Source organism: Cavia porcellus, unplaced genomic scaffold (assembly GCF_034190915.1).
Source record: "Cavia porcellus strain 051 isolate PalLab524CR breed Dunkin Hartley unplaced genomic scaffold, mCavPor4.1 scaffold_12, whole genome shotgun sequence".
NCBI lineage: Eukaryota > Metazoa > Chordata > Mammalia > Rodentia > Caviidae > Cavia > Cavia porcellus.
Window position 1 is genome coordinate 81,355,562 of NW_026947495.1, and position 15,687 is coordinate 81,371,248.

Here is a 15,687-nt window from a genome sequence, read left to right on the forward strand (position 1 = left end):
GTGGGGAGGCCCCCACTGCACCCCCAGGCAGGGCTGCTGGGGCAACAGGAATGCCACTCCTCTCTCTACCTGAGTGACAGGAGCTCACGCTTCCCTGGAGAAACGCCACAGCCCTTCCAACTCTCACATCATGACCCCTTACGGCCCACGAGATCCAAAACCATGACCACAATGAATCTCTTTTTTAAGTCTTTAAGTTTGTATCAGTCCACGTTTGCAGCACACAGCGATCACACGCTGGGTGGGGAGTGGCTACGCGTACACAGCTGGTCTTAACTCTCTTCTCCTTCCTCTCTCCCGCACCCCTCCCTCCATCCCTTCACCCCTTCCCAAAGATCTCTTAGACACTCATGTGCCAGGACCCAGCAAGAGGACAGGCTTGAAACCCACAGAGAAGCCGAGGAAACAAGCCTAGCTGTCTCGAGCTTCAGCCGGGGAGGACTCATTTACGAGTCACCTGAGCTTGGAAATGCCTCATCGGATTCCCCAACCACTCTCAAGTGGCAAAGCAAACAAACAGAAGTCCCAGCCTGACAGGTATGCAGCTGGACGGCCACTTCCCTCCCTGTGCTGCCAGCAGACACTGCAAGGAGACACAGCCGGAGTCCTCCTGGACGCCCGGGCACACAGGGTACTCAGCAGCAGCCACTTGGTCAACAGCGGGGGCTCCTCTGCCATTCCAGCCAGGAGACACCACAATGACCATCAGTTATGCACAAAAGTAAAGCTGCCACACTGGTCGAGAACTAAATCATTTGTGGAGGGCTCCAGGAAAAGCTAAAACCCGTGGTGTTGGGCGCAGGCGCTCAACATACCATACCCCACCCGGGACTAAGGACCACGCCAGCTTCCGCAATGCGCTACGTCCCTCCTTAAATTAGCCAACCCGTGCGCACTTCGTGCTCACTCCATACTCTGTGGCAACTCCTGATTGGCCACAGCTGGATATGGTAGCCGGAGCCTGCGTCCCATTCCCGCCCTGCTTCCTCGTGGCAGCCTGTGATTGGTCACGGCCAAATATATAAACCAGAGCCCGCGTAAATAAACCAGCAGTTAACTGTCGTCCACAAAAGCGTCTCCTGTGTCCTGTTTCATTGGAGCTGCGCCGGTCAACTGGTGGCCCGTACGGGGAGCCCGGAGCACTGAGACCCTCTCTCCGACAGTACGAGGAGAGCTGAGACCCTCTCTCCGATGGAACAGAGACGTTAACAGGTAAAACCGTCAAGCGCCGATAGCGGGGGGCTACTTGGCGGGCGGGGGCTGACAGGTTAAACTGCTCAACGTTGGTAGCGGGGGCTACGCAACAGGCAGCGGGGGCTGCAGGGCCGGATGGCGGGGGCTATCGGGCAACCTTGGGCCGACGCGTCGCAAGGGTCGAGGAACTCGTAAAGAGAGTTCCCGGTGCCGTAAAGAGGCAGGTTTTGGGGGCGCCGTAAAGGGGCACGGGGACTAAGCTGTCCCTGTTATTTAAAAAAAAAAAAAAAAAAAGGAAAAAGGAAAAAAAATAAATAAATAAAAATAGAAAGAAACTCTTGAAATTCCGGTTAACATGGGTAACACGGCTACTCAGCCACTGTCAGTCGCCTTAAGCGACTTACTGAGAGAAAAGGGATTACAAATGAAACGAGAACAAATTCAAAACTTCCTCGATCAGGTAGATAAGGTAGCACCTTGGTTTGGTCCCACGGGGGTCCATTACCATCCCCAGCTGGGATAAATTAGGGAGAGATCTTGACTTTGCAGCAGAAAATGGCCTCCTGGAGCCAGGAGTCAGACCCCTTTGGGCAGTAGTGAGAAGCTGCCTCACAGACACCTCTTGTTGTGACCATATAAGGGCTGGCGCCATGGCGCTTGATTACCATCAGGCAGAATCCTCCCGCGAGCAATCTCGTGAGTCCAGTGCCGCAGGCGAGGTGACCCCACCCAACCCAGAAACAAAGGACTCGTCAGATAATGAGGGGGAGGAAGAAGAAGTATACAAAATGGTCGATGCAGACACCACCGAAAGAGGGGAAGTCACACACACGCAGTCGAGAGGGCCTTACTCTGAGGCCATAAATGAGCTGCAACGCAAGATTTCTCAGAGTAAATGGGTCAATGAAAGTGAGTACGGGATCCCAGGGCCACCCCGTATAAGACCTATGGCTCTACCTCCCGACCCACCAGATTATCATGCTCACCGGAGACCCTGCCATCAGCTATGTAGCTGTCCGCAACGGGTCCAGACGTCCCCTGGGACATTCCAGGAAGACCTTTGGCATCAAGTCAAAAGAGAGGACCCAGGAGGCCTGGGCCGTTTTCTCCGGGCTTTTCTGGTTGCTGTAGATGCTCAGGGAAACAGAGCCCACCTGCCTATAGATATGAAGGCGATAAAGCATCTTAAGGAGGCCAGCACCATGTACGGTGTTAACGGGGCGTATACCCTGTCCCTAGTAGAAGCCCTGGCAGGAAATGCCATGACACCTGCTGATTGGGCCAGTTTGTGCAAGGCAGTGCTCAGCCCAGGCCAATATCTTGATTGGAAAGCTTGGAATGTTGAACTTGCCACAGAACAGGCCCAAGCTAATGCCCAGAACAATCAGGCCGCCTGGAACGCGGATATGTTATTAGGACAAGGGCAGTATCTCAATAACCAGCTGATATTCCCACAAGAGGTGTATGCACAGATAAATAGAATAGCCATACAAGCATGGAAACGGGTCTCGGCTAGGGGAGAAGTCTCAGGCCACTTGACAAAAATTTTGCAGGGCCCGAGCGAGCCTTTTTCAGATTTTGTGGCCCGCATGATGGAGGCGGCAGGGAGAATTTTTGGAGACGCAGAGACAGCCATGCCGCTCATTAAGCAGCTCACAGCTGCTCTGGGTCAGCACCAGGTATAGTTCGTTAACTTGGCAGGAGTCGGGGCTTGCCATTGTTGACGGCCCTACCACGAGACAAAGCAGAAGCCGCATCCAAACTTATTCAAGAGCAATTAAAGTTAGGCCATATCAAACCCTCAAGTCTATTCTGTTTAAACAAAAGGAGGGTATTGCCCAGGGCATGACACCTAGGGCCAGACTAAATCTTGCCCTCTTCACTTACAATTTTGTAAACATCAACCCACAAGGATCCACGCCAGCACAGCTACATGCCAACCCTGTCGCACCCAAACATGGTTGGGTACGCTGGAAAGACCTCCTGCGTGGGGTGTGGAGAGGCCCCAGCCCAGTACTTAGTTGGGCGAGAGGGGCGGTCTGTATCTTCCCGCAGGAAGAAGGCAGCGAACCTGTCTGGGTCCCGGAACGCCTGATACGTCCCTGCAAACCACCAGACCCCGACCCAGAGGAAACGTCAACCACAGAACAGGGGAACCAACAGGAGCCTCACAAGCCAGACCTAGCAAGTATACCCACAACTCCCATTAACTATGGCACCTTGGCCAACTCCCCTGGTTAGTAGCCTCCTTTTCCCCTCCTTCTTGCATCTCGTACGGCCCTTGCAGCCAATGACTTTTCTAAATTGCTCCACCGCAACCTGTTATATGTTATAATGTTGGGATAACAGTGCACTTTCAGCTGTTGTTATGCAGGTACTCCAGTTCGCACCGGTTCCAGTTATGGCGGACTCAGACGAGTTTCCTGTGATCCAGCTCGGGCCAACTCTCCAATTGGCTTTCATAAAGGAATGGGCAGAAATAGGGGCTCTGGCTACCATGACTACACTTGCCGCATTCGGCAGTCTACTTCTGCTCTGTCGGATTCGCAGACAAAGGAATAGGGACAAAGTATCAAACAAGCATTGCTGATCATGGAATCTGGTCAAAGCCCGGCAGCATGGCTCGCCATGCTGTGACGCAGGTGTGGAGCAAAGCATCGCAGGGGGTGTCGTCCTTGGCCAGGAGACACCCCGGTCCCCATGTCGGTGAGCATGCGGGTTGGGCTCATAAAACAATACTCCCGCCCCCTCCAAAAGAGCACCAACGAGTAGTGAGGCACTGTCATGACTGCAGCGTGACACCTCACGAGGGGCACCGACCTCTGGAGACCCTGCGTCAGTTATAAAGAAAGGGGGAGATGTTGGGCGCAGGCGCTCAACATACCATACCCCACCCGGGACTAAGGACCACGCCAGCTTCCACAATGCGCTACGTCCCTCCTTAAATTAGCCAACCCGTGCGCACTTTGTGCTCACTCCATACTCTGTGGCAACTCCTGATTGGCCACAGCTGGATATGGTAGCCGGAGCCTGCGTCCCATTCCCGCCCTGCTTCCTCGTGGCAGCCTGTGATTGGTCACGGCCAAATATATAAACCAGAGCCCGCGTAAATAAACCAGCAGTTAACTGTTGTCCACAAAAGCGTCTCCTGTCTCCTGTTTCATTGGAGCTGCGCCGGTCACCGTGGCTCCCACTTCTGTAAGGTGGTGTCAGGGTTCACGTCTGGCTGTCCCCCCAAAGTTTCACGCGATCACAGGTGGGCTGGCTCTAGGGCGTAGGATGCCGGGATTCAGGGTGTGTGATTGTAACTCAGTCCACCCTAAGGCCAGTGCCTTGACAGAGTGTAAAAGGAGGAAGAGAAAGAGGCTGGGGCTGGGGATTTAGCTCAGCAGTATAAGCGCCTGCCTGGCAAGTGTGAGGTCATGAGTTCAATCCTCAGTACCACCAAAAAAATAAATAAGAGAAAGAGGCTGCCGTTGTCACTTCCGGCTGCTGCTTCACTGCTGGCTGCCTCCTGCCTGCCATGGACTGCTTCTCCTCGGCCACACCACCTGCCTTGGAGCCGGCCGGCCAGCTGTGTACTGAAACCTCCAGACTGTGAGCTGGATAACCCTTCCCTCCTTTCTCCTTGAGTGTGGGCTGCTTTGTCTCAGCAACAAGGAGAGGAACTAACACAGGCGGCAAAGGACGCTGCCTCAGCCTGGAGCACAAGGCTGCCTGTGCATCGGGAGAACAAAGCACCCAGGCCGGGGGCTCCTCTAGGAGAGAGGGCAGATAGCAGGGCAGGCTACCAGCCTGGGACACGAGGGACTGCGAGGCCTCTCTGAGGGAAAGCCAGAATCAGCTGAGAGATAGTGGGGTGCCCTTCTCCCCGGGGAACCCTTGTGAACAGAACCCCCCAGTCCACACACCCTGGTGGGAATCCCCCGCAGTGGGCAGAAAGCATCTGTTCCGCCTCACCTTCAGGGGAGGCTGCAGGACCTCAGGCACTGCCTGGAAGGGGGGACTGAGGAACAGGGAGAACTCCTGGGGGGCTCACACACCTGATCCCCCAAAGGGCTCCCTCCGAGGAAGCCTAAACACACACAGGGTCCTCTGCGGCCCAGGTCAAGTTTTGAGGCATGTTCTTCCAACCACTTTTCTGGTTCTTCTATGCTAAGCCAAAAGGTTACTTGCAAGGTGAGTATTCCAGGGAACCTGCTTGGAATTTCCCGGCTTTTTTCCTAATGGTTCCTGACATGTATTATTCCAAGATCTCCATGAACTATGTTAAGCACATTTGGCCTTCGCTAAAAAGCACCCAGCTAATTAGGTGACCTGAAGAGGAGCTCATGAGCAGAGCCTGGAGCACAGTTTCTCTGTTCCAGCTCAGCACGCTTCCTCTGCCCTGGCTGGGGTCGGGGACACCTGACCATGCTGTGCTCAGCAGCCCACGCTGAGTGTCCACGCAAAGCTGCTGCCAGATGAGCAACAGAACCATCCGGGCCTGCACAGCCCCGAGCCGTTGGTCACGAGCCCAGCTATCTACAGCCAACTCAAGCCAACGGTGTGTTTCCACAACCAAGGCAGCCTCACCGCAGATGGCCCAGTTTATTAGAATTTCTAAGTAAACAAGCCTAGAACTCATTCTCTTTTTAAAGCAGTGTACCTCTCAACTGCAGCGACTTTCAGAGAATACACACGTCTGTTCCCTTGGGAGGAGAGCACATTTCCTTGGACATTGAGCTTCTTTGATGCTTTGATAATTTTAAGGTCACTTGAAGGCAAGAAGTCATCTTGGGGACAAAGAACCAAGATTAAGAAGAGGTAACTGTTTCCACGCCTCCAAACGAGCTATGCCTGCTTCCTGTTCCTCTCGAGTCCTGCAGGCAGTTACCCAAGGAAAGCTGACAGGAGCAGAGCTTCCCACTCAAGGTGTGTGTTGAGAAGCTGGTTATTACAGAAAAAAAACAAACACACTTCTAACTGTCCAATGTCAGAGCTAAAATAAACTCATGTGGCACACCCAAATAGTGAAATACCGTGCAGCCATTAAAATGGCATTCCAACAAGTTTTTAAAGGCTGGAAGAAATATTTGTTATACTATATTAAGTGATCAAGACAATGTGAAAACCACCTTCAAGGATAAGGTATGTGGGGAAAATGTTATAAGAGGTAACACATGTGGGATAGGGAGGCTGTATTTTAAATAAACACACAAGTAAGTACAAATAGTAGAATAAGAGGGAAAATACCAAATTAGTAGTATTTTTCGGTTACTAATCAGATTACAGGTAATTTGTTTTTCTTTTTCTTACCTGGATAGCCCACATTTTACACTTACTATCTGTCACTGATATAGGTGGAGGAGAAAAGACACATACAACTAAATGCAAAAGCACATATTAGATGCAACTTTAAGTGGGCTTTTAAAGGAGTAATTAGAACACAGAGCCCTAAGGCGAGCACCAGCCACAGCAGAAAAGGAAGCTCAGACAGAGTCACGGCGGCGGCCCTGGGCACGCCAGCTCGGGCCAGCAGAGCTCAGGAGCTGGGAGAGCAAACGGCCGCCCTGGACCATGCGGTATGAAATCGAAGCCCAAAGCATAGGGCTGCTGGTCTCCTCTCCCGCCATTCACAAAGCGACTTTCAGAAGCAACCAGCCAGCCCTGAGTTTTCAACAGCAGCTTTGTCTTGCTTTTGACAGAGAAAACACTATTTTGTGTGCCCCTGGCTGGAGTTCAGAAAGGGACACTGCTGCAGCCTGAGGTCCTCTCAGTGCAGGGGACAAGAGGTACCAGGACCCCACTTTAACCCTTGAAGCGAAAGACACAGGACATCTATGAGTTTCCAGTCTGTCCACTTTGAAACCAGAGGGGAGAGAATCTCCCCAGGTAGCACCCAGATACTCCCAACAGCTTCAGTGAACCTCACAGACTGCCTGCTGAATCCGTATCACTAGTGAGGAAGAGACGCCCTCCTGGGGGACCGAGTGGCTGAAGAAATGTCGGGTGCTTTAGAAGACATGTAGTTAAGCCCTGTCAGGGAGTAGCCATTTAATTAAAGGAAATGTTTCAGCATAAATCCTGCAGCCCGGGGCCAGGCTGTTTCAGAAACCAACCTGCACTTAAGGCTTGGGGTCCCACTAGGTGGCCGTGGAGAGCTGGATCCTGGATCGCACGGAAGGTCTTTAAAAGCTTTCGGCTTTTATGTGGGAATTTACGATGCTGTTTCCTCTTTGTGCCTCTCATTTGCAGTCAACGTGGTGACCTCGACTAACAGCAGCGCCTGGCCACTCTTGGCCAAGCAGCTCTGGTATAAAGGACCCGGAATCTAGTCGAAGAGACTGAGCTCCAGGATTTGCCCTGCCTCTCCCAGGGACCTGGCTGGGTAAAATCAAGGGGAGGAAACCGTCCACCCCTCCGAGGCCACAAAGACCAAGAGTCCACTCAAGCAAGATGAAGCTTCGAAGTACAAAACCACCACACGAGACAGTGTGGATCTGGCAGGACCCCCAAAAAGGATCGATCTGATCTAAAATGGTTCTTGTGGTTTAGAGCTGAAATGACCCCCCAAAGTCGCCTGCGGCTGGTGAGAAGTGGGGCTTTGCGGGGGTGCCTGGACCTGGGGTTCTGGGGCGCTGTACTCCTCAGTGGGTCCATCCCTGGATGAGCTCAGGGTGGAATGTGCTCTCAGGAGGTGGGGCCCGGCTGGCCATGGTCACTGGGGTGTGAGATCCGGAAGGGTGTGTTCTTGTCCCCGGCTCCTCCTTTCTCCAGGCTGCCACGGTTTGGACTGGCCCTTCCGCCATGGTGCTTCTGCCTTGGATCCAGGTGACCATGGACCGAAGCCTCTAAACCATGAGCCTGACAGACGGCTCCCCCTGTGCGGTGCGGGTGTCTGATATCTGGTCCCAGAGATGGGAAAGCGACTGTACGGTGGCATCGGAGAACTGAACTTCCAAATGGCTTGGGGACGGCAGTGCACAAACGTGTGTGCCATGTTACCCCATGGACGTGCTTGGGAAGTTTATCGGAGTTCTTCTTCCTCTTTTTCTTCTTTCTTTCTATGTTTGAATAAAATGGACTTTAAAAAAGAAGACTTGAACTTCCGTCCAGGAGAGGAAACCGGTTGTAATTTCACTGGAAAGGTCTCCCGTGGGGGAAGCAGCGTAGTTCCCGCAAGGCTCACCCCAGCTGGGAAGCCAGGGCATTTCTCTGGAGTTCCCATGTGAGCTAATTAACTCATGTGGAGGACCAACATCCCTGCGGGGAGGTCTGGGACTTTTATTTCTTTATGCTTTTTGTGTTGAGGATTAGCCAGGGCCTTCTCACTAAGCTACATCCCCTGTGGGGTTTTTTGTTTGACTGACTGACTGGCTGATTGGTCGGTTTGGTTTTGCTGTTGTTACTGTTTGGTTTTGAGGATCTCGCCAAGTCACCAAGTCACCCAGGCCGGACTCTAACTTGCAGTCTTCCTGACTCAGTTTCCCAGAGCGCTGAAATCACAGCAATGAGCCGCCACGCCTGTGACTTTTTCATCCGCCTTCCCTCTCCCCTTCCCCCCGTTTTAGAGGCCATCTTCTCAGCCCTAGGATTTAGAGGAAAGTTTCCAGGAGATGCAGGGGGCTCTGACATCCCTGCTCACCCAGGCCACGCCCCTTTGGAGGGGTTGCTTGGTCTTCCTCTCGCCCTTCTGTACCAGGATAGTGACATCCTGCTGCATGGCCACCATGCCCACAGCTCTTCCTTTCCTGGCCTTTGGCCAGCAGCAAACCCTTATGCTCCCAGAGCACAGTGTGGAAGAGCCCCGAAAACTCATGCAGGACTCCCACAGGCACAGCTAGCTCTGAGTGAGCGGGGACAGATGCTGAAAAGTCCTCCCTCCATGATTTACAAAGTAAAAAGTGACTCAACCACTATGCAAATCAACAGGCAGAGCTCTGGCCAAACTGTCCCAGCAGAATTCCCAGCGCTTTAAGAGGCCGGGAGGGGGAAGGCCCGCTCTTCTCTCCCCATTGCCCTTGAGCCCGCTTTTGTGGGTGCACACGGCTCATTTCCTGTGCTGTCTACTTTCTCCACAATCCAACGATCCTCCACATTATCAGAGTACCTATAAATCACCAGTGCCTCCCATGTGCTGGCTGGCTTTGGTGTGTTTTCCATCAGGCAAAAGCCATCGAGCTTGAGGCATGAAAGCCATCTAAACAGTCAACCTTTTATTTATTTATTTTAAGGCAGGGTCTTGCTATGTGATCCATCCTGGCCTTGAATTTATCCTCCTGCCTCAGCCTCCTGAGTGCTAAGATTAAAAGTGTACAATGAGGCTGGGGAGCTCCTCAGATGGACCGTGACAGTGAACACGGTATGGTATCATCCTCATCCCTCAAAACACAAGTGGCTTGCGGCCAGGGATGTAGCTCAGCGGCACAGCACCTGCCTGGCAAGCCCAAGGTCCTGAGTCCAATTCCTGGGACCAAAGGGAAAAAAAAATGCAAGTGGCAGAATGAGGAAGAGCTAATGTTTGCTTGTATGACATCAGTGCCTCTCCTGCAGGGAGGGGCAGACATCGTACATTCAATTCTGTATAAGAAAAACACTTGAAACTGTTGGTAAAGTGGTTGAGAAATTAAGCAATAGGAAATTGGCTGGGTCACAAGTCTGGGAGAGGTGATTTTCTACTTCTGTGCACAGAAGTCGCGGATCTGAGCCCTGAGCTCTGGAGGGCTCTGCAGACTTTTGTCCTGGAGCTGGGAACAGCAGATAGAGCGGGGACAGCAGGGGACCCAGCTTCCTCATCTGCTAAGTGAATGGATTCTTCTCAGTTCTTCCCAGAACCCAGGGCCCACAGCTCAGCTCGGAACGAGCCCCTCACAGTGTTTTCCCACAGGTCTGAGCCCCTGGTCTTGGGCAAAGGTCGTGGATCTCCTTGATTCCCTCTGCTCCACTCCGGAGCATGAAACGAGGTGGCCACAGTGGCGCCCTCACGCTCACGAAGGTTCTGGTTATAACACCAGAGCGAGGAGGCAGGGCCGGGCTCCAGGCAGGACGCTGCACTGCTGTCAGTGCCGGTTCGTGCCTGCCCAGGCTGCTCCAGGAGAGGCTGTATAAAGTGACAGGAAGAAAACAACATTTGAACAGAAAGAACGAAGCCTGTGTCCTGGGTGATCCTTCCTCATCGCTGCCCTTCCCACACTCCAGAGCTGTGTCCCTGCCTCCCTTGGGAGAAGCCACATACTGTCCCCAGGTGCACCCCCCTCCCTCCAGGGACATTTGCAGCTCCCACCTGTACCATGGATCCATGGAAACCAGCGCCTGTCCTGAATGTATACATGTTTCCTTGTCACTGTTTCCTGAACAACACAATGGAACACTGCATTCAGGCCAGCACATTGCCTTGGTTTACCAGACAGGAGGCACCTGGGTTACACGGAGGGATCTGAGTGGGTCCTGGGATCTATGGGATCCTACAGCTCATCCCTTACGGACCCCAGCAGGATGGCACCGCCACCTCCCACACCGGATGGGGTGCGCCGAATCCCACATGGACTGCGCTGGGTCCCCATCTCCAAGCCCCAGCACCTCGCCTGGCTCCATCCTTTGGCTTCACTCTGAGAGCTCGTCCTATATTTTATTTTTTTTCTTGGTATTTGTCCACAGTACAGCCCATGATGATTCCTTCCATCGTGGGGAGCTGGTGCATGTGCAGACCACACTTCACTCTGTGCGGCCCCTCTCCCTCCCGCCTTGGTCCCTTCCCATCAGCAGCAGATCTTCCCAAGGGTCCCCAGCAGCTGAGCACCAACCTTCCCAGAAACCCCGAGACAACCCACAGTGCACTCCCCGCCCCCATATATCTGCCACAGCCCGAGCAAGGAGCAGTGAGACAGGAAACTCAGGACTCTGAGGGATGGAGAGAAGATGGGTTCCTCCCACAGCCACAGCCCTGGAGGCTTCCCAGGACAGATACAGAGAGCTGAGGCCATTGCAGAAACCCCTGAGTAGAAGCCACAGGACCAAGCCCCACACAGAGCTGCACGACCACCTTGCTGTCCCCCTCCAGGCCTGGAGTCACTTCAGCCTGGATGGGTTTGTGCGGGACTTCTGTCTGGGAAACCCCTGACTAATAAATAAATAAATGCATCGTAGATCAACGAATACAAGATATCCATAAATGTTACAAGACCTGTTGCCAAAACAACACACAAAGCAAAACCTCCTGGCACTGTGAAACCAAACGGGGAACCTGATGCGAGGCTCTCGAGAACAATACGGATCCAGGAAGGGCAGGAGAGACCATGGACAGCGGGATCACATGTGTGAGCCACAGGAAGAGAGCTCCTTACTTTTACGTTTGTGCTTGAAACAAGATCGGGAATCCAAAGGTAGCTGGGACCGAGGCATCATGCAGTGGAGAACAGGACTGTGCGGGGACTTCGGCCAGGCAGGGCGCAGCTTCCATGAACGGCAGGAGGAGCTCAGTTCCGCCCACTCCTCCATGGCAACTAAGACTGTGCTTGAAGAGGCCGTCCTTGTCCTGAAGTTGTGTTGATGCAGAGCAAATCGTGTTAATTTAGGAGACAATGCCTTCCCAGGGGACTTGCACGTCCTGGGATCTGTCTGGAAACCCCCAGGGACAGCAAATGCTCGGCTCCAAGCCTACTCATGAGCGCACAGAGGGCTCCTGTGTGATTTAATAAAGGTCGAGCACTGTGCCTGTGGCTAGAACTGACTCACACTCATGGGTGGATTTGAAGGTGACCTTCTGATGGTGACCCAGAGGGTAATTTATCCCTGGGGTGGACACCCTCCAGGGGGAGGCACTGGTGACCAGGTCCAGCCACCTAGCCATTACCACGTGCCCAAGAAGAAGCCATTTACAGCTCTGCCTGCAGAATTCTATTGCAGAGCAGCGACACCGCTTCAGCCTCTAAGAATTGTCTTGAGCTTTCCAAGCAAAAATGATCAGAGTTCTTCGTTAGAGCGAGCCCATTTACACACACCACGTGAGAGCCAGAGCTTGTGACAGAGCTGATCTAACACAGCCACACCCGCGGCCCTAGGAGCGTCTTTAGAACTGCAATGCTGGGCAAACCCACACGACGAAATCAGAACCAATCAATCACCGATTAAATAAAAACACTCAACTCCACTGACCTAGTCCCACCACCGCCTTCCCTAGAGAAAGTGGTAGAGGTCCCAGCCATTACATGATGTTGCTGAGGTCCAAAGGTCACACAGCTGGATCGGGACTCAATCTGCAGGCTCTGCTCTTGCATCACTGTCTTTCAAAACTGTTTCTCCTTACAAACTCGGCTCTGGAAACTGGCTCCAGAAACAGACTGCAGTTTGGACTTCGATTCCCTGTGACCTTCCAGGGGCCAGAAAGGGACAGTCAGCCAGTGGGTGTGGTGACACCCAAATCGCCATGGGAGACAGCGTACCTGCAGCCACCTGGCCAGAAGACACAGCTCCCATCCTGTGTGAGTGGTTCCCCCGCCACCTCCTCTGACGCTGTGAGAGACACAATGACGGAAGCCTCAACAGAAATCCAGGGCAGGGAACTGGATTTCCAGCGCAGGACGAACTCAAAGCTTTTATGAAACAGCAGCTTTGGCCACTGTGACAGACGAGTGATTTGCTGGCAGTGACCTGAGGTTTCGGTCCCAGGGCTACAGAGACAGCACAGGCCGTGGGACAGGCCCGGCCCCCAGACTTGGGTGTTACCTGGCCCCAGGACCCTGCCTGGTTCTAGAGGGGCCAAGTACAGTGACGCCACCGCCACCGAGGCTCAGCAAAGCATCTGGTATAAAACAACGCAAGGTGACAGCACCAGCTGGCCCAGGCGTCCCCACCCTGCTATTTTAAACAAACCCAAGAAAATGTTTGTTAAGAAACAGCCACTGACAGCGGGAAGAGAAGAGACACAAGCCTGCGAGGGACAGGTCACAGCCACTGACCGGCATCCAGCAACACTACGGTCACCGGTTCCTCGGCCAGCCGCAAGCATGGTGTCCATCCTTACAGGGCCAGCAGGGACACTACTTCCCAGGTACTCCACCCAAGATTTACAGAAAGGCATTCTTAGAAAGCCACTTGGACAGAAGGAACCTCACGTTGGCCCGTGAGAAGATGGACAACCAGGGACCTGAACAGTGGCCACAGTGACTTGGGATTGAGGCTCTGACTGTGGAGCAGACAGATCTGCATGCACCATGCACATCTTGAGCCCCAGTTTCCCTCTGTTCCAGGGCGTGAGGGGTGGAGGCACCTTGGAGTTGGATGAGTGGACACGAGATGGTCACACAAGGACTCCAGAGGGAGCCACTCGCAGGGAGTGCTGGACAGACGGCAGCGCTGGTCCTTACGGAAGTGGCGCTGTGTGACTGTCACCCTGCCCCTTGGCCGTGGGGAAGACTTGCCTGGGGTCTACACCTCAGGAGCCCTCGCTCAGCCGCCCTGCAGCCAGAGGCGCCGGCTTCCCCCTCGGCAGAGCTGGAAACATAGTTAGGGACCATGCTGTCCAACTCATCCCCCCTCCAGGAGGTTCTGTTGACTCAGCCTGGTTCTTTCCAGGCTGATCCAGCTGCACTGGCTCATCCCTGTACTGCCAGCTATGTAGGAGGCTGAGGCAGGAGGGCCACAAGTTTGAGGCTGGTCTGTTGAACTTCCGGAGACTGGTTCTCAAAACTGAAGTAAAAGAGCTGGGGGTGTAGCTCAGGAGTCCCCGGGCTCAATCCTCAGCACCAAAGGAAGGGAGGGAGGAGAGGAGGGGATAAAGAAAAGGAGAAAACGAAAGGAAAGGAAAAGAGTCCAATGAAAAGATGTGAAAGTGGAGCTCAGCTCGGCACGGGGACCCACGGGTGGGGCGTCAGCGTAAAACCCGGACTGAGCTCGTCTCAGGGGCGCACTGTCTGCGTTAGATTTCTGACTTCAAGGTTAAATTGCCAAGAATTTTTAAAAGGCTGCTACATCTGTGACTGCTTTCCCAGAGCCCCGCGGGCCACGGCCTTGCCAGAACTCAGCGAAGGGCCGACCGTTCCCAGCTTCCTCCACCCGGGAGTTGCCATCCACCATCTGATGCAGCAAGAGAAACTCCTCAGGATTGGAATCAGGGTGCCGCCCCCTCCCAGGAAGGCTCTGCGAAGGAGCAGGTGAGCCAGGCAGGGACACGAGCCTCACAGTGCTGCCGAGGACACGGAGGCAGCCACACTCACCATCATGAAGCATGCAAGGTGTCTGTGACTCCGATCCACACTGGGGCAGCAAGGGCACCACGGAGAAGTCACCCAGCAGGAGAGGCTCGCAGCCTTGCACAGCTCATTTCTCCCCACGCTGCCAGGCTGGCGACCTGCAGTCGCTCCAGCTCTCTGCACCCCAAACACCAGGCCTCCACAGGTCCTGTGCTTGCAGCTAATGATCGATTGATCCATCAATGGAAGGGTCACAGGAAAGGGGCTATGGAGGTTGCACAGGAGCACAGGGGGTCCCCACAGGTGGAGGGACCAGAAGCCAAGGGAGCACCACTGCTGCCCCAAAGGGCTCAGGAAATCAGCCAGGTGCTTCCAGAAAGAGACAGAAGTGCCCAGTCCATGCCACAGTAAGAGCCTCACAGAGGCCGAGTTCCCAGTGCTTCACAAATGCCCTGCTGGACGAGGCTTTCCTGGGCCAAGGCACCGGACAGTGGTCCCTGTGCCACCACCACACCAGGCTGAGTCTGCCTGGCCAGGAATCCTGGCAGCCGCTGGAGGATTTCCAGTCATCACAGCTGGAGAGAGGACAGGCCAGCAGATCAAGGGAAGTGGCCAGGGCTGCTATGAGACCACTGTCCTGTGAGGCTGGGGCAGCACTGCCCAGCCAAGACTCTCCTCCCCGGTGTCAGCCGAGCCCACATGGTGGACCTGAGTCCTGGGCTTTGAAGGAGCCCTTTGTGCCGGCGGCAGAGAGGATTCCTCTCACCTACGGGTGTCTCACAGCAAACCTTACACAGCAAACATCAGCGTCAGTGTACAATCAGGCACGCGCACATACACTTATAGAGCACACCTAGGCCAAAGAAAGGACAAGTGTGCAAAGCTGATTCGTGCTAGGGAACCACCTGCCCTGCAGGCCAGGCCTTGGGCTCCGTAAAGGAGAGGCGTGGTTAGAATCCTCTCTGAAGCAAAACTCGAGGGGGACTTCCACAGCCCAGTAGTTTGCAGTGCAGGCTCCAAACTCTGCGTTGCAGAACAGTGGCTGCGGCATTTCCGGGGGCCGAGGAAGAGCAGCGTGACGCCAGGCTAGCTCAGTGATGTTTGCCTTGCTCACAGCACCCCCAAAAAGATAAGAAATACCACATTAAAATAAAATGGATTTGGAGTAAATAAATAAATAAGCAAATAGTACACTATGCACCGGGGTGCTGGTGCACATCTGTAATCCCAGCCTGCGGAGACCCCCAAAAGTAAGTGTCCACTTTCTCTACCTATCACAAGGACAATCTCCGTCTAAACCCCAAATGGGTGACTTCTCCCT

At 53.9% G+C, this 15,687-nt stretch overlaps 2 protein-coding genes and 1 long non-coding RNA gene across 3 annotated transcripts in view; 2 read left to right on the forward strand and 1 right to left on the reverse strand.

Annotated features, from left to right (window-relative positions):
* The window catches only part of Ankrd44 (ankyrin repeat domain 44), a 233,877-nt gene that overhangs the window by 183,851 nt on the left and 34,339 nt on the right, over positions 1-15,687 (reverse strand). The window lies entirely within an intron of this gene.
* Positions 1,075-3,959, forward strand: LOC134478350 (uncharacterized). Its single transcript, XR_010050954.1, has 2 exons — positions 1,075-1,212; positions 3,250-3,959. It is a non-coding gene; the product is annotated as an uncharacterized LOC134478350 (long non-coding RNA).
* On the forward strand, positions 1,525-3,959 carry LOC134478347 (igE-binding protein-like). Its single transcript, XM_063259499.1, has 2 exons — positions 1,525-3,430; positions 3,569-3,959. Exon 1 carries the CDS (start codon positions 1,845-1,847, stop codon positions 2,877-2,879), a length of 1,035 nt encoding a protein of 344 aa, XP_063115569.1. The 5' UTR covers positions 1,525-1,844; the 3' UTR covers positions 2,880-3,430; positions 3,569-3,959.

What these genes read in the sequence shown, in the direction of transcription:
- LOC134478347 (XM_063259499.1), top strand. Translation starts at nt 1,845, where the DNA reads ATGGCGCTTGATTACCATCAGGCAGAATCCTCCCGCGAGCAATCTCGT.